The 23,744-nt window shown below is 42.5% G+C and overlaps 2 protein-coding genes and 1 long non-coding RNA gene across 7 annotated transcripts in view; 1 reads left to right on the top strand and 2 right to left on the bottom strand.

The window, feature by feature from the left end:
* Positions 1 to 3,532, bottom strand: part of Slc17a5 (solute carrier family 17 member 5) — a 45,777-nt gene extending 42,245 nt beyond the window's left edge. Inside the window, exon 1 of one of the 4 annotated variants that reach the window (XM_004863951.4) lies at positions 2,960 to 3,532. In XM_004863951.4, coding sequence (XP_004864008.3) covers positions 2,960 to 3,053 — 94 coding nt within the window. In that variant the 5' untranslated portion in view covers positions 3,054 to 3,532. The remainder of the gene's footprint in view (positions 1 to 2,959) is intronic. The other 3 variants (XM_087207594.1, XM_087207596.1, XM_087207595.1) reach the window with 3 other exon arrangements.
* A 70-nt stretch (positions 3,533 to 3,602) lies between these two features.
* Positions 3,603 to 23,744, top strand: part of LOC147828941 (uncharacterized) — a 37,887-nt gene continuing 17,745 nt past the window's right edge. For both annotated transcript variants that reach the window (XR_015449845.1, XR_015449844.1), the window contains exons 1-2: positions 3,603 to 5,193; positions 10,347 to 10,464. This is a non-coding gene — a long non-coding RNA (uncharacterized LOC147828941). The remainder of the gene's footprint in view (positions 5,194 to 10,346; positions 10,465 to 23,744) is intronic.
* LOC147828942 (Golgi phosphoprotein 3-like B) lies at positions 21,895 to 23,201 on the bottom strand. The gene has a single exon (XM_087207597.1). It carries the CDS (start codon positions 22,956 to 22,958, stop codon positions 22,641 to 22,643), a length of 318 nt encoding a protein of 105 aa, XP_087063723.1. The 5' UTR covers positions 22,959 to 23,201; the 3' UTR covers positions 21,895 to 22,640.

Here is a 23,744-nt window from a genome sequence, read left to right as displayed (position 1 = left end):
CTCCATCAGGTCCTCACTGTCCCCTGGGTCACCCGATGCTCCCTCCAATTATTGTGGGTACCCAATTAATAATGGCCAGTGTGGAGAGTCTTTGTCTAGGTCCACTCTGAAGCACTGACCTCCTGGCCCCCCATTTACTTTGAAATTAGGCAAGTCTCTGTTGTCTTTTTTCTTTTTAGCCCTCACTGTTCCCCTTTCTGAGTAGTCAGAGGATTGATCACCCTCTGATAAGAGCATACTATATGCTTGGTACCAGTCTAAGCATTTTGCCTGTATTGAGGTTATCTTAAAGATTTAATTGAATTAGTGCATATAAAATACTTAGAACACTGCTTGGCACATAGTAACCTGGCACTATGGCTTGAATCCAGGCCTCAAGCATGTGAAGCGAGCACCCTATTACTGAGCTACACTCTCAGCAATATTGTTTTTTTGTTTGTTTGTTTTTTTGGTACCGGGAATCAAATGTGGGACCTTGCCATTGCAAGGCAGGCGCCGCAACCAGTGAGCTAAATCCCTGGCCCCCCAGTAATATTGTTGATATTATTTCTCTTTTTTTTTTTCGGTACTGGGAATTGAACTCAGGGCCTTGCACTTGCCAGGCAGTTGCAGTACCACTGAGCTACATCCCTGTTCCTATTTCTCAAGATATTAGAAACTGAGGTTCTATATTATGAATTGAGGTTATTTCTCATTTGTGAGAAATCAGGAAAGAGTCACAATCTGATTAAACCTCCATATACCAATTACCAATTTACAGTAAACACGGGCAGAAGAATGTTAAGATGATAACACAGGGATATAAACTGTAAGAAAAAAAAGAGGGAGCAGGGAGGATTTATGGATTAATGGTGACAAGGAACATTTCAATCATTTGGAGGGTATGGACATTATTGAAATCCTGATTTGCTTTTTGTTGTTGTTTTCTTGAGACAAGGTTTCACTATGTAATTCAGGTGGGCCTTTGGCCTCACTATGTAGCCCAGGGTGGCCTTGAACTCCCAAAGACCCTCCTACCTCAGGCTTTCGAGGGGTGGGATTACAGGTGTGCACCACCATGCCCGGCTGGGATCCTGATTTGAACAAACTAAAAAAAAATATGACATGACTGGGAATTATGTACACTAACTGGGTATAGGGTGTTATTTTATTGTGATGATACTGTAATTATGTTTTAAAAGCATCTTTATCTTTCAGTGATACATTCAGAAACATTTACTGTTGAAATGACCTGATAGCTGGGATTTGCTTCAAAATAATCAGAAGAATAAATGAAAGAAGACTGGCTGTGAGAAAACCACTTAATCTAGGCACTGGTTACATGGAGGCTCACTATATGCTTCTATTTTTGTGTATGGGTGAAAATTTCCATAAAAAAGTGAAGTGAGAGAGTAGTCAGACAGGCAAATAGGAAGGATGCCTAGGTGCGGTCAATACAGGGAAGGGAGACAACACGGCACACTGGTGAGCCAAGGTGGGAAGAAAGTCCCTGGACAAGCCAGGTTCAGAGAAATGAGAAACATGGTGTTGGATGGAAGTCATTAAGGGTGTTGGCAGGAACTGAAGGGGGGTGTGTAGAGGTGAGTTGGGGCCAAAGTGGGGAATGGAGCAAAATGTGGCAGGTGAGCAACTAAACGCATGAGGGTGGAGGGTAATGGTTCAAAGCATCATGTGAAACAAGGTGTCACCAACCTTATCACTCAGTGGAAGGCAAGAGAGAGTTCCTGACAGAGAGCATGGGGACAGGAGACCCCAAGTGGAGAGGCTGTAGGATAATGTATGCTTAACTCAGAAGTGCATTGCCAACAGCTTTCTACAACTACTGTACGGCAATTACTGGCAATGTGCAAGAGTTTTAGCTATTTCATGTCTCTGCCAACATTTAGTATTCCCAACCTTCTAGATTTTAGCCATTCTAGTCACCATATTATGGCTTACTATGGTTTTAACTTGAGTTTTCCTGACAACTGAAGATGTTTGACATTGAAGCTAATTTTGATTATATATACAGTAGTCTCTAGGGACTACCCTTATTAATGACATTTAGTTCATCATTTCTACACTAGATTATTATTATTATTATTTGGTACCAGGGATCGAACTCAGAATCTTGTGCTTGTAAGGCAGGCACGGTACCATTGAGCTAAATCCCCGGCCCTTACACTAGATTTTTTTTTTTCTTTTGGTACCGGGGATCGAACTCGGGACCTTGTGCTTGCAAGGCAGGCGCTGAAACCACTGAGCTAAATTCCCGGCCCTACACTAGATTATTTTATAGAGGAAGATTATACAATTCTAACACCATAAACCCCACCCCTCCAGATCAGTTTATGGAACTGATCAAACTTTAGGTAAAATGTTACTTTGGTACAATATTTACATTTAGCGGTTAGTAATTTGGCATTGACTAAAAAATAAGCCCCTAGAGGCCTGCTAGAGCTATAATGTTGCCACGTCTACTGTCACTATCTGGTTATTATGTTACAGAAAATAAAAAAGATACCACAGAAAATGGCACTGTTCTTAATCAACGAAAGTCAAATTTCCAATTCAACTCTCATGCACACCCTTCAAACTAATGTAGGATGCATGCAAACGGATTTTTGCTTCAGTTATTACCTTTGAGAGAAGGTACAGTATAAAAATGCCGAAGAGAACTCTTTTTCGATCTTTTGTAAGACCCGTGGCAAATGACCTCAGAGCTGTATAGACATGCTATCTCTGACAAAATCGAACTGTTTCCTAATTCAAATCGTAGACTGCTTGACGGAAAGGAAACGGAAACATCTGGGATCTTCTCCGCCTCTTCCAGAGCGGTGTCACGCTCTTCTCCGGGATGCGCCACGGTCGCCTCAGCACACGCACCCGTGTCGATCAACCTCGAGGGTTCCTCGCCCCCTCCCCGTTGTCTCCAGGAGGGGCCCGCGCCCCCACCCGCCTCCCAGAGCCCGCTGCTCACCAGCATCGGCCCGCCGTGCGCCCAGCAGGAGCGGGGTGCTGTCCGCGCCGTCTTCGCCGTAGCTCGCCGCCAGACGGGAGGCCGAGGGCCGCATGTCGCCCCTCAGAGGCGACGCGCTCACTCGCGACCGTGACAGAGAAGCCTGGGGCCCGGCCGCACCGCAGAGACCTCTCCACCTGGCCCCGCCCAGACCCCGCCCCCGCCCCGCCCACTGTCGCCCTTGCCGACTCCATCCGCGCCATTTTAAGTTCGGGCAGGGAAAGTGAAGTTCTCCAAATTCCGCCTCCTCAGGCCGTCGCGCGAGGGCTCTTGGTATCGTCTCACCGCGGACGGTGGGAGGCGGGCTGCGGGGCTGGGGCCTCGGGCCTCGAAGGGGCAGCGTAGGCTCGAAGGTTGTCACGGCTGTGAGCGACCTTTGTACGGTCTACCCCGTGACAGCCCGTGGTCCAAGTGGCTTTGAGGTGGAAACAGGAACGCAGTGATCGTGTGGATTTCGCAGGGCAGGACGAGCCGAGAGCAGACAAGCACGGGACAGTGGGAGGCCGGAGCGCGGTTCCGCAGCGGAAGGACCGGGAGGGGCGGGGCTCTGTCGGCGGTGACCTCAGGCCGCGTGCGCGGAGGGCTGAAGTTCTCGCGCGGGAACTTCCACACCCCTCGGCGAGGTGTGGACCCGGGGATTAGAGCTCAGCGGGCAGGGGTGGGGCATGTTTGTGTCAGCTGTTTTGCCCGAGGTTAACACTTCCATCCTTGAAGCTGGTTTCATGGTGTGGTGGGGCTCGTTCAATCAGTGGAATGTCTGGCCAGAGTAAAAAAGTAAGCTCCCCTTCCCAAGCCAGAGGATTCCCCAGCAGACCGTCCTCAGGTTCCACCTGCCCCATAGGCTAACCCAACCCCAACTAGGTCTGGAGCCGGCACATCGTCACTCCGCATTGGTTCTGTCTCAGAGAACCCCAATACATTCGCGGTGGGCCCGAGACCTGCTGATAAGCCAGCCACCGGGTGACCACCCTAACAGCTGGGTTATAAAGGACTGGGGCCCCGGAATAAAGACTCCCTCAATCTTGGGCCGGGGATTTAGCTCATTGGCGCCGCGTCTGCCTCCCAAGTGCAAGGTCCTGAGTTTGATCCCTGGTACCAAAAAAAGAAAAGACTCCCTCAGTTTTGAAAGATTTCAAATTTGAGAGAGTATTCTTGTTGTTTTCACTTTATTTTAGAAGTTTTAGGTTTACAGAAAAGTTGTAAAGGAAGTTTACAGATAAGTTGCGAAAGTTGCACAAAATTCTTTGGTGCGGAGCATGAGACCTTTAGGAACTGGCCACTGTACATTTCCAGTTGCTGCCAACTCTGTGTATTGTTCCTGGTGCGCATGTTTCCCTTGCGTTCTTTCCACCACCTGCCTGCTGCATTTGTCTGTGGTGAGTTTTTTTGTCCTTGGAGGCTAAAATGTCGTCTTTTATTTACTGATTCCTTGGTCACCTCTCCTTTACTCCGCACCCTTAAGGATGTTACACACACCTTTATTGAGACACATGGTGTTAGTTATCTAAGCTGGTTTAATGGCCTATGAGTCATTCTTTGAGAGCAAGAAACTTGACTTAGCTTCCTTTCCCAGCTCTACGCAGACGGTACAAATATTTATGAAGTCCCATTTTTTTTTTTTGGTACCGGGATGGAACTCATGACCTTTAGCTTTCAAGGCAGGGGGTGGCACCACTGAGCTAAATCCCCAGCCCTATGGAGCCCCACGTTATGCGTCAAGCACTGTCTTGGTTGCTATGGTAGTAGGGGTGATCTATAAACATGGTTTCTGCCTGCAAGGAGCTTCTGAAATATTCCTTGAAGGAAATATTTTTTTTTGAAGGAAATATTTAATACTGTTCAATGGAACTATAAAATATTTCTCTTACCAGTTATGAAAGCTAGGGGACACATTTTTATTTCTATTTTCTAGAGAGCAAATGTTGTATGATTAATGTATTCCAGAGGAAGAGTGATAATATTTTTAGGAAGGAGTTTCAAAAATGGATAGTCTGGAACACTTTTCCATTTCCTGTTTCCTTTAGGCAGCTGTACTCAGCTGGTATTCTCAGACAGCAGATAAAAACAAGATGGGAAATGTGCACAGTTTTCTGTCATATATATATGATAGCATATATTCATTTTCATAGGAGAGTATGAATTTTCTCAACGCTTTACAATTTAACAACTGGGCAATTCTTGCAACATACAGACACGTGAGTATTGTAACCATTTTAAAGGAGGAACTAACAGGTGACGGTTGAAAGAGGTGATTTGTCCAAAGTCAGTGGGATGGGCTGGGGATTTAGCTCAGTGGTTCCGCAGCCTGCCTCAAAAGCGCAAGGACCCAAGTTCGATCCCCAGTACCAAAAAACAAACAAACAACATCAGTGGGAGCCACTATTGAGATTCAGATGCATGACCTTTCTTTGTATTCAGATTCAAGGATGGTGCACCATCATCATTCCTTTAATTTTTTACACCTTGAATGTTATCATTGAGCTTAAAACTGTTGAGCACAATTTCATTTAGTCTTAGAAGTCATTTTAATGGTAAGTGTATAATAGGTGAGGTTGTCAGTTGCTGCTTACAGATTATATAGCATTTTGTCAGTTTCATTTACTTGATGTGGGAAAACTGAAAGAGTAGCCCCATTAAAAAAGATATAAATAGGGCCGGGGAGTTAGCTCAGTGGTTTTGCCACCCGCTGCACAAGTGCAAGGACCCGAGTTCAATCCCCGGTACCAAAAAAAAAAAAAAAGATATAAATAAAGTTCCCTCTGTGAAAAGCCTGGCATAGAATTATATCTAAAATTTAAACACACTGAAAAATTTAATAGTGTGTATATATATATATATATATATATATATATATATATATATATATTTTTTTTTTTTTTGGTAACAGGGATCGAACTTGGGACCTTCTGTTTTCAAAGTAGGTGCTGGAACCACTGAGCTAAATCCCCGGCCCCAAGAGTACATATTTTTACCTCTTCAACTTTAGGAAATTTTAAATAAATCAAGTTTTACAAATGTTGAAAAATATCAGTGGAGCAGCTGGGAGTAAATCAGCTAGGAGAATCACAAGAAACAGAATGACCTTCAGAAATGAGCTAGAAGTGCATGCAAAGCAACTCAAAATTGAATGAGTCAGGACAAGTAGAAGTTTAAGGTTCAAGTCTGTTCTTCCAAGCAGTCTGTGAAGCCAGTGATGTGGAGTCAGCCCCTCTTTATAACTGTTGGGTCAGAATTCTCTGTACATATCCGTTCATTTTCCCTTCCCTTCTTCCCTCTTTTCCTCCCCAACCTCCTTCCTTCCTCTTACTCTTTCTTTTCTTTTTTTAAAAATGATATTGGGGACTGAACCCAGACAGTGCTAAGCTACATCCCCAGTCCTTTTTAATTGTTTATTTTGAGGAAGTGTCTCACTAAGTTGCTTAGGCTGCCCTTGCACATGTGATCCTTCAGCTTCAGCCTTCTGAGTAGCTCAGATCACAAATAGAGACATCACGCCTAGCTTATATTCGTATTTTCTGCATAATATAGGGTATAGTGGCTCAGAAACGAATTTTTGTAATTTTAAAGTAGAAAACCTGAAATCAGTGGAATTTGAAAAAAACCACTGTATTAAGGTGTGGTTGATACACACACTACATTTTAATGTGTCCAGTTTGGTGAGATCAGGAAGCCATCACAGCAATCATGGTAATAGACATACCCATCACCTTCAAAAGTTTCCTTGTGTCTCTTTATTGTTGTGAGGACACTTAACATGATACCCGAGTACCTTTTGTTGTTTTTTATTTTTTTTCAAGTACCTTTTGAAGTGCACTGTATACTCACTAATATAGACATTGTGTTAGGCAGATCTCTAGAATTTACTCATCTTACATAACTGAAACTTTATACTTATTGAACTTTATTTCACCCTGCTCCAACTCCTGGCAACTTCTGTTCTATTCTCTGCTTCTTTTTTTTTTGGAGACTGGGTCTCACTATGTAGTTCAGATTGGCCTTGAACTTACTGTGTAGCCCAGGCTGGCCTTAAACCTGCAGTGATCCTTCTGCCTCTGCCTCCCAAATGCTGGGTTTACATGTGTGTGCCACCATGCCCGGCTAGCCTCTGCTTCTATAGATTTGATATTTTAAAAAATCTGTATGTACCTCATGTTATATTTTGGATCTTGAATGTCCCCTGAAAGCCCACATATGAAAGGCTTGGTCCTCACCTTGTGGTGGAACCTTGAGCAGGTGGGCCTCATGGAATGAAGTCAGGTCATTGGAGTGTGCCCTTGATGAGAATGATAGGACCCTGGGCCTTTCTCTCCCCATCTTTGCTTCCCATCATCTAAGGTGAGCAGGCCTCCTGGGACATGTGCTTCTGCCACGGTGTACTTTGCTGCCACAGGCTCAAAGTAACAAGGCCAAGTACAGGGACTGAAAGCTCTGAAATTGTCAGCCAAAACAAGCCTTTCTTTCTTAAAAGTTGATCATCTCTAGTGGTTTGTTGCAGTGATGGAGAGCTGACAGACACATCTCATATGTTCTCCACTGGCTTATTTGACTAAACATTATGTCCTCTAGGTTCATCTATGCTGTCATAAGTGGCAGGATTCCCTTCTTTTTTTGGATTGAGTGATCTTCCTCACCATGAATACACCATCTTTTTTTTTCTTGAAGCAAAACATTTATTGGTACATTTTAGATATACATAATGATAACATTCATCATAGGGAATTTGTACCTGTACATGATATATCTTGCTGCTTCTTTTTTTCCCCAAACCCTTTCCCTCCCTTCTATCCCTCTTCCCCTCATTTGCAAAAGATTTGCTTTTATTTTTTCCTTCTTTTTTTTTTCTTGTCTCTTCTTTCCTTTCCCCTTCCCCCTTCCTTGTTCTCCTCATTTGAACATTTCCTTTCCATTTCCCAATATCTACTATACATTTTGGTCCTTATTTCCACTTGAGGTTTCTTACAGCAGAGAAACAATGCAGTAGTAAATATGTGTGTCCGATTTATTTCACTTAAGAGTATGGTCTCAAGGTCCATCCATTTATCTAGAAATGTCTCAAGCTTATCCTTCCTTATGGCAGAGTAGTACTCCATTGTATAAAGAAACCACATCTTTATCCATTTGTCAGTTGATGGACATTTGGGTTGTTTCCAAGATTTAGCTACTACAAACTGCTGCTATAAACATGGGAATGCATATATCATTGTGGTATGATGCTTTTAATTCTTTTGGGAAGATACCAAGAAGGGGGAGAGCTGAGTCAAATGGAACCTCTAATTTTAGGGGTTTTTTTTCAGCCCTAGTCTTAGTTTTGAGGGATCTCCACACTGATTTCCATAGTGGTTGCACTAGTTTACACTTCTACAAACAGTGGAGAAGGATTCCGTTTTCCTCACAGCCCCACCAGCATTTCTTATTGGTTGAGTTTTTTTTTTTTTTTTTTTTTTTTTGGTACCAGGGATTGAACTTGGATCCCTGCGCTTGTGAGGCAGGCGCTGGAACCACTGAGCTAAATCCCCGGCCCTTCTTCTTGGTTGAGGTTTTGATAACAGCCATTCTTTCTGGAGTGAGATGGAATTAAAAAATGTTTTAATTTACTTCTCTGAATGACTAGTGATGTTGAATATTTTTTTTCAGATCTCTGTTATTTCTACTTCTTCATCTGAGAAGTGTCTCTTCATTTCAGATGCCCATTTTTGTGTTGGGTCTTTAAATTTTGTATGTGGGGATCTGACTTTTTTGAGTTTTTATATATTCTAGATATTAATCCTTTGAGGAACAGCAGGCAGATTCTTCTCCCATACTATGGGTTATCTCTTCACTCTGTTAGTAGTTTCTTTTGCTGTACAAAAATGAGATCCCAGTTGTTGATTCTTTGTGATATTTTCTTTGAGATCAGGGTTTTGTTCAGAAAGTCTTTGCCTACCCCTATGACTTCAAGAGTTCTACCTATTCTGTCTTCCAGCAGATTTAGTGTTTCTGTTTTAACATTAGATGTTTGATCCATTTTGATTTTAGTTTAGTGCATGGTGAAAGATATGGGTCTAATTTTAATCTTTGACACGTGGAAAGCCAGTTATTCTAGCACCATTTATTAAAGAGGGTATCTTTCTTCCAGTGAAGGTGTTTGGCTCCTTTGTCAAAGATAAGGTGGCTGAGTGTGTTTGGAGTTGCTTTTGCATCTTATAATCTGTTCCATTGATCCTTGGGTCTGTTTTTTTGCCAGTACCATGGTGTTTTTGCTTGTTTGTTTGTTTTTTAATCACTGTAGCTCTGTAGTATAATTTCAAGTCAGGGATTGTGATACCCTCAACTTTGCCTTTGTTGCCCAGAATTGCCTTTGCTATTCTAGGTCTCTTCTGGTTCCAAATGAATTTTAGGATTGTTTTCTCTAATCCTTACACAATATTTTCTTCACTCATTCATCTGCTGATGGACATTTTGGTTTCTAAATCTTAGCTATTATAAATGATGCTGCAATGATCATAGGAGTATAGGTATCTTTTCAAGATTCTGATTTCTTTGTTTTTTTGCTTTTGAGTCAGGTTCTCACTATGTAGTTGAGGTTGGCCTTGAACTCATACTTGTCCTGCCTTGGGTTCCTGAGTGCTGGGATTATGGGTATGTGCCATCATACCCAGCTCAAGATCGTGATTTCAATTATTTTATGTATGTATACCCAGATATGAAGTTGCTGGATCACATGTTAGTTCTATTTTTAACTTTTTGAGGAACTTCCCTATGGTCTTCTATTGTGACTGCATTGTATTTCCTTCTTATAGACAGTGCACAAGGGTTCTTTTTTCTCCCCACATCCTTGACTACACTTGTTAACTACACTTCTGTCTTTTGATGGTAGCTATTTTATTTTATTTATTTATTTTTGGTACCGAGGATCGAACTCAGGACCTTGCACTTGCAAGGCAGGTGTGGTGCCACTGAGCTAAATCCCCAACCCAATGATAGCTCTTTTAGCAAGTGAGGTGATACCTCAGTGTGGTTTAGAGTTGCACATCTCTGACAATTAGTGATGCTGAGCACCTTTTCATGTAATTATTGGCCATTTGTATGTGTCCTTTTGAAAAATGTCTATTTAGGTCCTTTGCCTCCTTTTTTTTTCTTTTTGGTACCGGGGATCGAACTTGGGTCCTTGTGCTTGCGCAGCAGGCAGCGAAACCACTGAGTTAAATCCCCGGGCCAATAAATCTATTTATTTTTTTTTTGGTACCGGGGATTGAACTCGGGTCCTACTGCTTGCAAGGCAGGCAGAACCACTGAGCCTACTTTTTAGTCAGTTTTATCTCTCTCTCTCTCTCTCTCTCTCTCTCTCTTCCATTCATTTCTCTTTCAGGACCTCAGCAGGGTGTAGTGTTATCCAAACACTTATGACGCTGATGCAGGAGGATTGAAAATTTGAGCTGTCGAGGCAATTCAGCAACTTAGTGGAAGCCTGTCTTAAAAATAAAAAGGTATTTAAAAAAAAGCCAGACAGCACAAAATTGGGATGTAGCTCAGTTTAAAGCCCTCTGTTCAATCTCCAGTACTGGGGGTGGGAGGGACAGTGAGACGCTTGAGGGAGAGAGATTGAAGAAGACAGTTTTAGGAAGAAAGTTCTGAAAGTTTTTTTTTTTTCTGAAAGTATTTTGGACAGAGCAATCAGAGAAAAGATATTTAATCTGTTAAAGTTTACATTCTCTTTTACATTAGTTTCTGCTTCCTTGAAAAAGAAATCTTTTCCCTGTGATGAATGTTATCATTATGTATATCTAAAAGGTACCAGGGATCGAACTCAGGACCTTGTGCTTGCAAGGCAGGCTCAGTGCCACTGAGCTAAGCCTACGATCCTATTGCCACCCTATTGTTTCTTATGTAGTCAAAATGTTAGCTTAGCTATAGTGACATCAGAGGCAGACCCCCTGCAACACTTTCATGGAGGAGAGTGGTTGTTAATCTTTTTTTTTTGGATAGGGTCTCACTGTAGTTCAGGGTGGCCTTGAAGTTGATTGGTGGTTAATCTTGGTTGTCAGTTGGCTTGGGAGCTGCCTAGGAAATTAGTAAAGCACATTTCTGCATGTGTTTGGGTGGGTGGATCACAGGGGTGTGATCTTGGGGACTGTATGTGGTCCCCAGCCTCTTCCTTTTGTGTGACCTCCCCCTCCTCTTCCCTGATTCTGTGAGGTGAGCAGCTTCCCTCTACTATGCCCTTCCACTATGATGTTTTTGCCCTGGAGCCCCCCGACCATGGACTGAATGCCCTTAAGATGTGAGCCAAAATAAACCTCCTCTCCTTTAAGTTGTGGGTGTCAGGTGCTTTGTCGAGCAATGGAAAAGATGATGCATCATTGAGATTGTAGGGGAAGAATTTGTCTTTTATGGGGAGTACAGGCTTTGTTTTATTTTTTTCATAGCAAAACTCATGGATGGAACTGTGGTGAAGCCTTTGTTTTGTAGTACTTGAAACTGAATGCAAGGCCTTCACACTAGGCTCTATCCCCAGCCCCCTTTTTAAAAAATTTTGAGACAAGTCTTGCCCAGGCAGAGCTTGAACTTTTGGTCTTCCTGCTTCAGCCTTCCAGAGTGCTAGGGTTACATGTGTGTGCCACCATACCCAGATAAAATTGATTTTTTTTGTGTGCATGCGTGAGGTAGTGGGAATTGGACCCAGGACCTCATGCATGCAAGGCAGGCACTGTACCACTGAACTAGATCCCTAGTCCCTGTGGGGAGCACTTTTACCTGAAGAAGAGATGATCATAGTAAGGCCAGAAACTAAGGCTAATTTTTAAAATTAATTCTGTTATAACAGTGCTTGCAAACAATCACTCATGTCATAGAAACATGTACTATTGCTACTACTCAGTGTCTTTTATTATTATTTTTTTCTTTTTTGGTATCGGGGATTGAACTCTGAACCTTGCATTTGCCAGGCAGATGCAGTGCCACTGAGCTAAATCACCGGCCAACTACTCAGTGTCTTTTATGTGTTGGCACTATGGTAGTTAAATATGCCACACATATTTAACTCTGAAGTGTCCATTGGACCAAGTATCTTTTTTTCTTTTTTTTATGTTATAGCCAAGGAAACCTGAGTTCAGACAGGGTAATGTGTAAGCAGAAGGCCTAGAATGAGTTCTGTCTTAGCTCAGATTCCATGTTCTTTCCTTTCTGGTAGACCACTTACGTGCTCCTCATGCACAGGGTGCCAATGGGCGGATCGCCTTGCTGGTTCATTGTCTGAGCCACCCTGTCTGGCAAGGGTCTCAGGATGAGGACTAACTGGTGTGCCTTTGCTAGTGTAAGAATGAAGGAAGCCAGATTCCATCACTAAGTCCAGGGGCCTAGCACAGGGCTGGAAATGTGAACTCCAAGAGGGTTAGAAGCCAGGGAGGTGTGAGATGCCAAAAACAAAGATTAAAGATCTTTTGATGGTACTTTGTCCTAATGAATCCCAAATGCCTAGGAAGGATATTCTGGAAAATGAAACAGTCTGCACTTACAGGACTATGTTAGCTTTCCATGACTGTAAAAAAATGTTTGAGACAAGCAGCTTATAAAGAGACAGGTTTCTTTTATCTCACCATTTTGGAGGTTTTGGTCCGTGATAGACTCCATTGCTTTTGGGCCTGTGGCGAGGGAGTATATGTCTGGGAGCTCACAGCAGAGTAGAGCTGACCCTCTCATGGCTGGGGGTGACAGAGTAAGAGGAGGGTGCTGGGACCCCCTGCACTTCATGGAACCCCATGCCTCTAGGGATGAGAAGATCTCCCCTTAGACCCTAGCTCTTAAATTTCCACCGCCTTCCAACGGTGCCAAGTGAGACTAAGCTTTTAACACCTGGGCCTCTGGGCTCATTTTAGAAGAAACCATACAAAAGACTGGAAGCTGTGCAGCACTGGACGGGGCAGGACGCCTGTGTGCTGACTTCATCATTTCTGATAGCTTCCATTGTGTTGTCGACAACTTATCACTCAGGCACTGGAATGTATGCACTGGGCACTGTGGTGCAGGTTTAAGGAAATTACCCTACTTTGGGATGAAATTGCCAAAACAACAGAAAACTTGAAAAAGAATCCCAGTTATTACTTAGGGGTAGCCCAGCCATCCCTACCTGCCCCCCTTCATCACTGTGGTCTGATGTGAACCATCTAGATGGCCGTCTCTTTCAATTCCTTAGGCCCTGTAGTCATGAGGGACACACGTCACCCTGATCCTGCAGAAACATTTCAGCGCACATGAGCTAAAAAGTTTTTCATTATGAAAAACTTAAATATACCCACATTTAGAGCATGCTCTTGACTATTTTTACAGCCCCTCTCCTGAATGGGAGTAGTGCCCTTATGAGAAAGGCCCCAGTGTGAGGACGTGGTGAAAAGCTGCCATGCGTGAGACCGGAAGTTTCCTCAGCAGACACTGACTGTGCCACCCACTCGATCTGCCTGTGCCACTGTGCCCGGCAGAAGCTAAAATTTTGAGTCCTTTCTGAAAGCTCAAATATACATGTAACAAAGATTTTAAAAGAACCCAGAAGTGGTGATGAGAATCCAAAGAAAGATTTACTAACTACAGTTCCAAGTCTCCAGAAGTGTGAGAAGTACATTTCTGTGTTTAGAAGCCCCTAATCTGTCACAGGCACCCTGCTGACGTGTCGTGGATCCTTGGCCTAAAGGAGGGAATTCTGTTTGCTTTTGCAGTACTGGGAATCAGTACTAATGGAGTTAGAGCCACCGACATAGACTGAGACACATCGTAACAGGAAGGTCTACTCTCTTCTCTCCCTTGACTTTAGCCAGTGAGCCTTCAAGGCCCCCAAAAGGATGAAGCTGTGTAGTTTGCACGGTGACCCTGGTAACATGATGCATGAGCCGCTGTGACCACTAGGTGGCAGGCTCGTGCAGAATGGAAACAGCTGTCCCGCTCCTTTTATGGGCATCGGCATTTTGATGTTTGCAGCAAGCATGCTTTTCCTGGATTCAGATTGTAAGGTCTGGATGAACCTTGTTGACTTATAACCCTAGTTGCTGTTCCTTGTCACTCGTACTTTTAGACCTTCAAACACAAAGACCAAGGGTCCTATTCCAGATAAAGGAACTATTTCCTTACTATCTTAACATTATCCTAGATAGACATCTAGAATTAGGGTCAGAAGGCAAAAAACCTTTTTATTTTTCTTTTTGAGACAAGGTCTTGCTATGTAGTTCAGGTTGGCCTTGAAGTCACTATGTAGCACAGGCTGGCTTCAATCTTGCAGTGATCCTCCTGCCTCAGCCTCTTCAAGCCTGGGATTACAGGCCTGTGCAGAAGCTAAAATTTTGTGTCCTTTCTGGAAGCTCATATAACAATGTAACAATGATTTTAAATCCAGAGTCCAGAAGTGGTGATGGGAATGTAAAGAAAGATTTATTAACTATGGTTCCTGGATAGACCCTGGAGCCCAACAACAGTACCTTCCTTTTCATTGTTCAGCCTAACATGGCCACCAGGGGTCCAACCCTGGTTGGGGTCCAGTTCTATCTTCTCTCACCTTACTCTTTTCTGTAGTGGTATTGCCTCCAGTGGTGGGGTTCAGTGTTTCAACCAAAATGAAACAACCTTAAGATTGTACAGAGTCTGTTGTCCCAAACTGATCTGACAGCAGAGACCCCATGGAGTGATGAGGTTGCTGGCTCAGTTACTGTCCCTGATGCCTGAGTTCTCCTAGGTGCACCCTCCTCTTCCTTCCTCCCTTCCTCCCTCCCTCCCGCCAGCCCAGCTTGCTCTTTGATGGTCACTGCCTCTGCCTGAGTGTTGGGATTACAGGCAGGCGCCAGTGTGGGCCAGTGTTTTGGTTCACAATTCCAACCCTGCTTTGTTGATGTCATTACCATGTTACTGACTAGGCTCCACGATTACCCCTTGAATTTCTTAGCTATGCTACTCCTGTTTCAAGACTCTTGATATTTCCAGGCATGGTGATGCATGCCTGTAATCCCAGCACTCTGGAGGTTGAGGCAGGAGGATCACCATGAATTTGAGGCCAGCCTGGGCTATACAGTGAGTTCAAGGCCAGCATGAACTACATAGCAAGGCTGTGTCTCAGAAAGGAAAAAGAAAAAGAAAAACAAAAGACTCTTGATGTTGTTCACTGTCTGCTATGTTCATTTCTTGTCCTAGTTTGTTGTGGAAACTAATTAATAGAAAATTCAGGAGATTGTGCAAACCAAATTTGAGGATCAATAAGTGTCCAGCAAGCTGCTGAATATGAGATCAACATACACAAATTGATATAATTTATAATATTAATAACTCATTGGGTCTTGGAATAGAAAAATGCACCATTTACAATAACATCAAAGTCTACAAATCTAACACAGAATATGCAGACCTTTATGAAGAAAGAGTACAAAATGTTATAGTACATTAAAAAGATAAATGTAGCACTATACTGTGTTGAAGAATAGGAACACTCAGTTCATACAGTTGCTGATTCTAAGTTAAATGAAAGTGTGATGACAATACAAATGGAACTAGACAGACTCTAAAGCTTATGAGTAAAAGTCACAATCTAACAGCCAAAAACAACTCTGAAAAATATCTAGGAGGGAGGGTTTGACTATTAGACACCAAAATTAACACAAAATTACATAAATTAAACCATTTGGTGTCTGGCCTAGTGATAGATGAACATCGATTGTAGACGAGAATAGGCTGAAGTATACATGCCAAATTGATGTAAGTGTGATACATTAGTTAGAATTTTTCTGTGAGTGACAGAAAACTTAATAGCAGTGGCTTGGACAAGAAAGGGATTTATTTCTGTCAACTGAAATCCACAGGAAGCCAGAGTCTGGACTTCTGTTCTTTTTGACCATGGATGGCCTCTTTTCTAATCTCAACTAACGGTCTAGGAGGCCCAGTCGGTGTGTCTGCCAGCAGGAAAGGGGCAAGAAGGAAAAGGCATCCCTCTTCCTTCAGGGACATTTTCTGAGAGGTGACAACTCCTTTCACTGACAGCTCCTTTGACAGAACACGACCACACCCAGGGGCAAAAAAGAATTGGAAATGTAGTTAATTCCAGGTGCCCATGTTACCAGCTAGAAAATTCCTTCACTATGGGAAAAAAAGGAAAGATGATTCTGAAGAACAACTAGATTCTGCCACAGATGGCAATATAAATCAATAGGCGATAAATACTTGGAAAAATAAATAAATGGAATCAATACAATGGATTCACATGAAAAATAAAATGAGATACCTTCCTCACACTGTATATTAAAAAGTCTTGCTGGGGGTCTAGCTCAGCAGCACCGCACCTGCCTGGCAAGTGCAAAGTCTTGAGTTCGATCCCCCGGTACTGGAAAAAACAAACAGTCAAACAAACAAAGTCTTGGCTAGACTATAGAGGTGAATGTGAAAAATAAAACTTTCAGAGTACTTGAAGAGAAGACAGGAAAATATCTCAATGACTTTGTAATAGAAAGATATTTTTTTTTTCAGTACTGGGAATGAAACTCAGGACCTTGTACTTGCCAGGCAGGCGTGGCACTACTGAGCTACATCCCTGGCCCAGAAAGAGATTTTTTTACAGCAGATGTATAAATCACAATTTAGTAAAAGTTTAATACATTTGCCTGTGTCATAATTAAAAACTACCACTGAGAATAAACAAAAACAAGAAACTTAGAAAGACATTTAATACATACATTAAAATAACATTTTAAAATCCAGAATATACGAATTTTCTAGGAAAAAGATAATTTTTTCTTTTTGAGACAAGATCTCATTATGTAGTTCATGCTGGCCTTGAACTTAATATGTGGCCCAGGCTGTTCTCAAACTTGGCTATCCGCCTGCCTCAGCCTCCTGAATGCTGGGATTACAGGTGTGCACCACTTTGCCTGTCCTAGAAAAAGATAAGTCAATACAAACTGGACAAAAGAGCTCATGAGGCAATTTATAGTTAAAAAAAAAACAGAACGGCAATGAATGCATGGAAATATACTTAACCTTACAAGAAGAAATCCTGACTGGAAAGGTATGCACCTAAGCACAATGATGGTTGCCTGTGAACAGACGACACCACATAGGGTGTGAGGGGAAAAGGAATGGATTTGTTATGTAATCCTTGTCTTTAGTTAAAAAAATGAAGAAAGAGGTCCAGGGATATAGTTCAGTGGCAGCGTGCCTGCCTGGCAAGAGCAAGGTCCTGAGTTCAATTCCCAGTACAGGGTGGGGGGGTATAAAGAAAGAGCCAGGTGTGGTGGTGCAGCCCTATAATCCCAGTACTTGGGAGGCTGAGGCAGAAAAATCACTGCAAGTTTGAAACCAGCCTGAACTACAGAGTGAGACCCTATCTCAAAAAAAAAGAAAAAAAAAGGGACAAACTCAAACAATGAAACCCTCTCCATCAGGCTTTCTTGGACTTATTTGGATATCTTGACTGGGGCTTACTGAGGTCTGCTCATTGTTAGACCCAGCGAGAGAGAACCAACCAGAGACTGATACTAAATCCACACAGGAATTTATTACCGGCGGGACCTGAGCCGAGCATCAGACTCGAGCCCCGACTGGGGGCAGACAAACATGTTATATACACCTTTGAGGCCAGCAGTTTCTAGGCCCCCCTATGGGATAGAACTAGCAAAGCAAGCAAAAGGTACAGAAGCCGAATGTCCTGCTGTTAGAACATTTGTAAAATAAAAGTTGATTAATTGTTGTTTCTAAAGAGACTTTCTAAGGGGAGGAGGTTTCTAAGCTTCCTCCTTCTGAGTTCATCTAAAGGGCAGGCAGGTGGGTCAAGCAGCAATATGGAGTCTGTCTTGCTAACTAGGGTCCTTCACTCATCCCCTGACATCTGGACAACAGAGTGGAGAGGGGGCAGTCATATCACCGCACTTTCTCTCCCTGACAACTTCATCTGTCCTGTCCAGGGCCATGACTGAGGAAGGGGCCCTGCCCATATTTGGAAGCTCTCTGGCTCTCCCTCTTTCTGGCCTTCTCTCTGTGAAGGGAGACACAGGAATTCCACCTTGGCTTTGGAAAGGGACATCTGCTTACTGAGCACCAATCAGACCCTCAGTTGTCTTCTCAGGAGGCTACTGTGAGGGATAATGAAAGACAGAGACAAATTTGGAGGTTGGCTGGGCATGATGGCACACAGCTGTAATCCTAGCACTCAGGAGGCTGAGGCAGGAGGATCACCACAAGTTCAAGGCCAGCCTGGGCTACATAGTGAGTTCAAGGCCAGCCTGAACTACAAAGGGAGACCCTGTTTCACCCCCCTCCCCAAATAAGCGAATTTGCAGGTGCAGGGGGACTGGGAGGTCAGTGCCTCAGGTTGGGTAAAAGACAAGACCTCTTTAGCTTGGCCCACTTTTACTGGCTAGTGAGAAGGGCAAGGGAAGGGGTAAATGCACTTTTCCTGGAACAGTGAGTACAGTATGAACTAAGTAGAAGAAGGAAGAACAAATTTAGCATCACAAAAGAAACAAGATCCTTCCCCATATCTGGGTACTTGGTTTCTTTGTGCTGTCCTTAGCAGGTGTTATCTTGCCTCAGGAGCTCCAGGGTTATGGGATTATGTCCCACCCAGCTAGGAAGCCTTCAGCCTTCCACAAGAACTTCCCTATTCCTGAAGCAAATCAATGTCTGGCTCATGACTTCTAGGCCTGTAATTTGACCCCCATTGACCTATACATATTATGGCTGGTCCTCAACAGTTCCTCTCTTTTGTTTTTGTAGTTGCAGCAGTAGAAACAGTGTGACTTGAGGCTGAATGGTTTCTAGGCATTGTCTAGTTTGGTTTCCCCTGTGGCAGACTATAAGTAAAAGTATGAGACAGAAACACATAATCAAGCCAGTATAAAATCCAAAATGGGCTTTAGGATAGTTCTATAGATTAAATTGATAAAGAGTGTCAACAAATTTGTTCCAATCTTTAATTTGGGTATCAAAATTTTGAGTATGTTGAGACATAAAAGTACCTCCTTTTGTAGAGCTTCTAAATCTAAAGTTATGCTTTGATGCATGGCTCTTTGGATATGCCTTTTTATGTGTTCCCATGAATGAGCTGATCGATTATAAGGCAAGGGAATTATGCAAAATTGAGTAGTATTAAAATGACATTTGAGGCCTTGTAATTGCAAGCCCTCTATCTGGTCACCCCTCTACATTATGGTAGTTTTTAGAATATTAATTTGAGATTGCAACTTTGCATCGACAGAATGCTGTATTTTCTAGGCCTCATCTGTAGTTTTCATCCAATTGACTATAAAATGAACTGTTTGAATAGAATGAGCAAGAGCAACAGAGGAAAGAGCTATACTGGAGATCAACAGCACCAATGAAGCTATTCCTGCAATAATTAAACCTATCATTCTCTTTATCCTATGCACAAAGTGGTAAATTAGGGATTGTATAACATGCATCACAGGAGTGTTGGACCAAGGCTCGGTAAGATTAACGGGTGTCCATACTCTAGGCATGTACCCCAGGACTAATAAGGTTTTGTTTACTAAGGTCCCGACTGGCACACAATGACTTAGAATGCATTCTTTACAAGTAAATGAGGTCAAATTCTATTCTCCTGTGCCATAAAGGAAAACATATGGCTTATAAGCACATATGGAGACCTTAGCTACCTTATTCTTTTCTAGAAAAGTAGTGGTGGTACCTGAGGAGGGCCTAATTATGTACCCTTGCCATATTTTTCCTATATAACAAGGTAAGGCTAGTTTCTAATTATCTTCTGTATAGGCCCAGGCTTGTCATTAATAATAGCCTGTAGCACAGGGGCACCAAAACCTGCTCCTCCCCGTGCCAACTGTCCCTCTGGAAGGGTTTGTTTAGCTGAAGCATTAATTTGTTCTCATGATATCTCATGGCATTTTGCATTATCTGTTCTATTTATCCCCAGGTGCCCCAATCAATAAAACTCAAATTGACCCATATACATTGCTTTTTTTGTGGTACTGTGGATCAAACTCAGGACCTTGTGCTTGTGAGACAAGTCCCAGCACCACTGAGCTAAATCCCCAGCCCCTCCCATGTACATTTTTTGACCTCTTTCTCCTTGACAAGCAGTCCATGGCAGAGGAGAATTTTCACATGAACTGATCCAAGGTGTAGTACTTACACATGGAGACACACCAGGGGCAGAGGAATCAATCTGTTCCCCAGATACGTTAATTGAGCCCTGTCCTAAAAAGACAAATTGCTCTTTATCACATGCCATCCAGAACTGAGGATGGGTCAGAAGACACTAATTGGATTGTAAGGCTCTATATTCAACACACAGGCGTGAATGTATAAAAAGAGAGGTATATATTTTTATTTTTTTGGAGGGGTTTGAGGGAGGGTTTCTCTTTGTAGTTCAGGCTGGCCCTGAAGTCACTATGTACCCCAGGCTGGCCTCGAACTCATGGTGATCCTCCTGCCTTAGCCTCCTGAGTGCTGGGATTACAGGTGTGTGTCACCACGCCCGGGTTTATTTTTAATTTTTTTTTCTGATTCAGGCACTTTCAAGATCAGAGTTTATTTATTACTTCAAATAAAAGGATAGTATACATATTAGGGAATTCCTTAAAATTCAACTCTAGAGTTATACACCAGTCTAGTACTTTTGCTTTGAATGTTAACCAAAAAAGAATTCCTAAATACCCAAAAGCCCCACTACTGACATAACTATGGTAATAAAAAATTGGACATTTAATTTGTTCAATGTATATTATTTGCATTATGAAACCAACGGTGGTATGATAAACAGTGTTAAAGAAATAGTAAAAATAAATTTAAAAAGCAAAGCCTTATAATCTTACAATGTGCTAATTACCATAATTGTATATAAAAAATTAAAACATAGCAGAGCTTTCTGTTACAAATTTCTTAATCATGAGTTGTAGTCATTACTTGCTACCAATTTACATGCAACATGTGCGAGGACATTTTATTTTTTTCTTCAACAAAGTATAAAAATGACTCTTCAGAGCAGGCATTAATTTACTTGTGGACAGAAGGAAAAACTGTACTCAAGATTAGTACTGGTCACAAGCCTCTTTCCTATGGAAATCACAAAAACTGTTAAGGCAAAATAAGAAAAATCCAGAAATGCATAGGCAAAGAGTACCATGAGTGGCACAGCTCAAAAAAATCCTGCAACCAATTAGATACTCATCTTTTCTGTCTCCTCCTATGAGAGATCTATTCTGCTACCAATTAATAATGACTGGAGCAAATGTGAGGGGGCACCAGGTGCATAACTAACTAAATCTTGCAAAATACTAAGATGGGGCAGGGGTGGCCAGAAGGAGCAATTTATATATAATTCAAACTATATACAGCATAACTGGAATGCAGCCCATCCCAAACTGGCTTTGTGAAACAACTGGACCTCTCTGACTGAATAGCTAAAATTATAACAATTGTATTAATACAATAGATTTACATGGGAAGCAAAATCCAGGGGGCATTTTATATTAAGTATTTATTGTGCTGTTTTAATTTAAAAATAATTTTGCTAAGTATACATCTCAACTGAAGTCTATGTATAAAATGTCCTAATAGATACAAATACTTACATTTGGTGAGTTGAAGGCTTTATTGTTACTTCTGTCTGAATTATAGGCAGAATGCTAATGTACACGCACAGGAGGGAAAACTCAAGCTGAGTTAATCCAGAAGCTGTGCATGTGGGGTGACTGGAGGTACTTTGAAAGTGAAAGTATACCAGAAACCCAAAACAGGTAACAGTGAGAATGGCAAGGGGGAATGGAATGCCAATATGGCGGTAAAATTTGTTAAGAACAGAAAGAGGAAGGCCTCTCGTACCAGCAGAACCCTGCATACATACAGAAAAGAAAAAGCCACCCACCATTTCATAAAAGCCAATTATAGTGTGGGAAGTACAAACTGCAGAAACCCAGAAGTCAATAGAGAGAAAGGAAACATTTTATTCTGACACTTACTTGGTGAATGCCACCACCACCGCTCACAGAACCTCCTTGGTGTTGGCCTTCAGACATTCTGCCTCTGGGTCCAAGTCCAGAAGCTGTCGCACTCTCTTGGTGGCTAAATCATACAGCTCATCCAGAAGAGGAGCAAATGCATTCTCCAGGACATCCGAAGCATGGGCTAGATAAATGAGGGCCAGCAAGTGCTTGTCCATGCGATGCGGGTCATTCACCCATTTGTCAGGAACAGCTTCTTATACCTTCTTGACAAGGCGCTGTTTAATGCTGTTGGTGAGAGGATGTGTCGTCATGTCAAAAAGTAGAAATTCTGTTTCTCTGTTGTTAGTACAACTTTCTCTAACAGATTTTTAGCTAATTGTTTGCGCACATTTCTTAACTGATAATGCAATTTTTTTTTTTTTTTTTTTTTGGTACCGGGGATCCAACTCGGGTCCTTGCGCTTGCCCAGCAGGCGGCGAAACCACTGAGCTAAATCCCCGGCTCTGATAATGCAATTTTAATGGATTCCATGTCTCATGTCTCACCACTAAGTAATTCAATCCAGCTCTGGACTGTTTCTGGAGGCTGCCTCTCCTTAACGTGCTTCAGAGCTTCATCAAGAAGAACGTCCCCTGTTGGAGCTTCAAACTTTCTTGTCAAAAGACTTTTACATCTCATTCCACAAGCCTTTGGTTGTAACCTTCCTCTCAATGCCATTTCAATCAACATACAGCCACATAATCCAGACGATATACGGTCATTCCAAAAAGATGTGTAGCCCCTCGGTCCTTGAGGCCCAACAGGAGCACCTCCTCCATCAGGGTCCCCCGCGTTTCCTTGGAGTCGCCTTTGTCGTCGTCCTGATAGTCGCCGCGGCTCTGCGCATTGTCCTCGTCCTGGCCGCCGCCCGCTGCTTGTTGGCGGCTCCGCTGCACCAGGCTCAGAGCCCAGGCGCCGCGCAGGGCCGAGAGGTACTCGGGACTGACTGGGTCTCCACTCCAGAAGGAGCTTCCGTGTTGAATCCGGCACTGGGGCGACATCCGAAGGTAGCGGGACCTGGGGCAGCCATGGGGAGACAGCTGTGGAGGCAAAGAGGGATGGAAGAGGGTCGCCCTCCTGCCTGCGGCTGAGGTCTAGGCCCCCACCTATGTTAAATTTTAAAATAGATTTTATTTTATGCCATTCCCCCTCCCTTATGTACAAAAGCTTTGTTTACATTTTTTCCTTTTATTTTCACTTTTTTCCCTTGTCCCTTCCTTTCTCCCTCCCTCCTCCCTTGTTTCCCTTCCCATTTGAACATTTTCTTCCCATTTCCCAATATTTATTATATACTATATATTATATTATATATGATATATATGATATATTTATTATTTCCACTTTTGGTTTCTCACACCAGAGAAACAAAGTAATATTTAAACATCTGTGTCTGACTTATTTCACTTAATATAGTCTCAAGGTCCATCCATTTAGCTAAAATATCTGAAGCTCTTTTTTATGGCTGAGAAATACTCCATTTTATTAAAAAAACCCCACATCTTCTTTATCCAGTCTCCAGCTGATGGGCTTTTGGGCTATTTCCAAGGTTTAGCTATTACAAACTGTGCTGCTATAAACATGGTTGTGCATATATTACTGTTATGATGCTTTTAACTCTTTCATGAAGATAACCAGGAAGGGGAATAGCTGGGTCAAATGAGAGGTATAATTTAAAGTGGCTTTAGAATTCATATATATACACACACACACATATATATATATATACATACACACACACACACATATATATACACACACATACATATTTTATTTATTTATTTATGGTA

Source organism: Heterocephalus glaber, unplaced genomic scaffold, assembly GCF_053883595.1.
Source record: "Heterocephalus glaber isolate CG9 unplaced genomic scaffold, H.glaber_assembly_v1.0 deba00000818, whole genome shotgun sequence".
NCBI classification, from domain to species: Eukaryota; Metazoa; Chordata; class Mammalia; order Rodentia; family Bathyergidae; genus Heterocephalus; species Heterocephalus glaber.
This window is presented reverse-complemented; position numbering and strand designations above follow the sequence as displayed.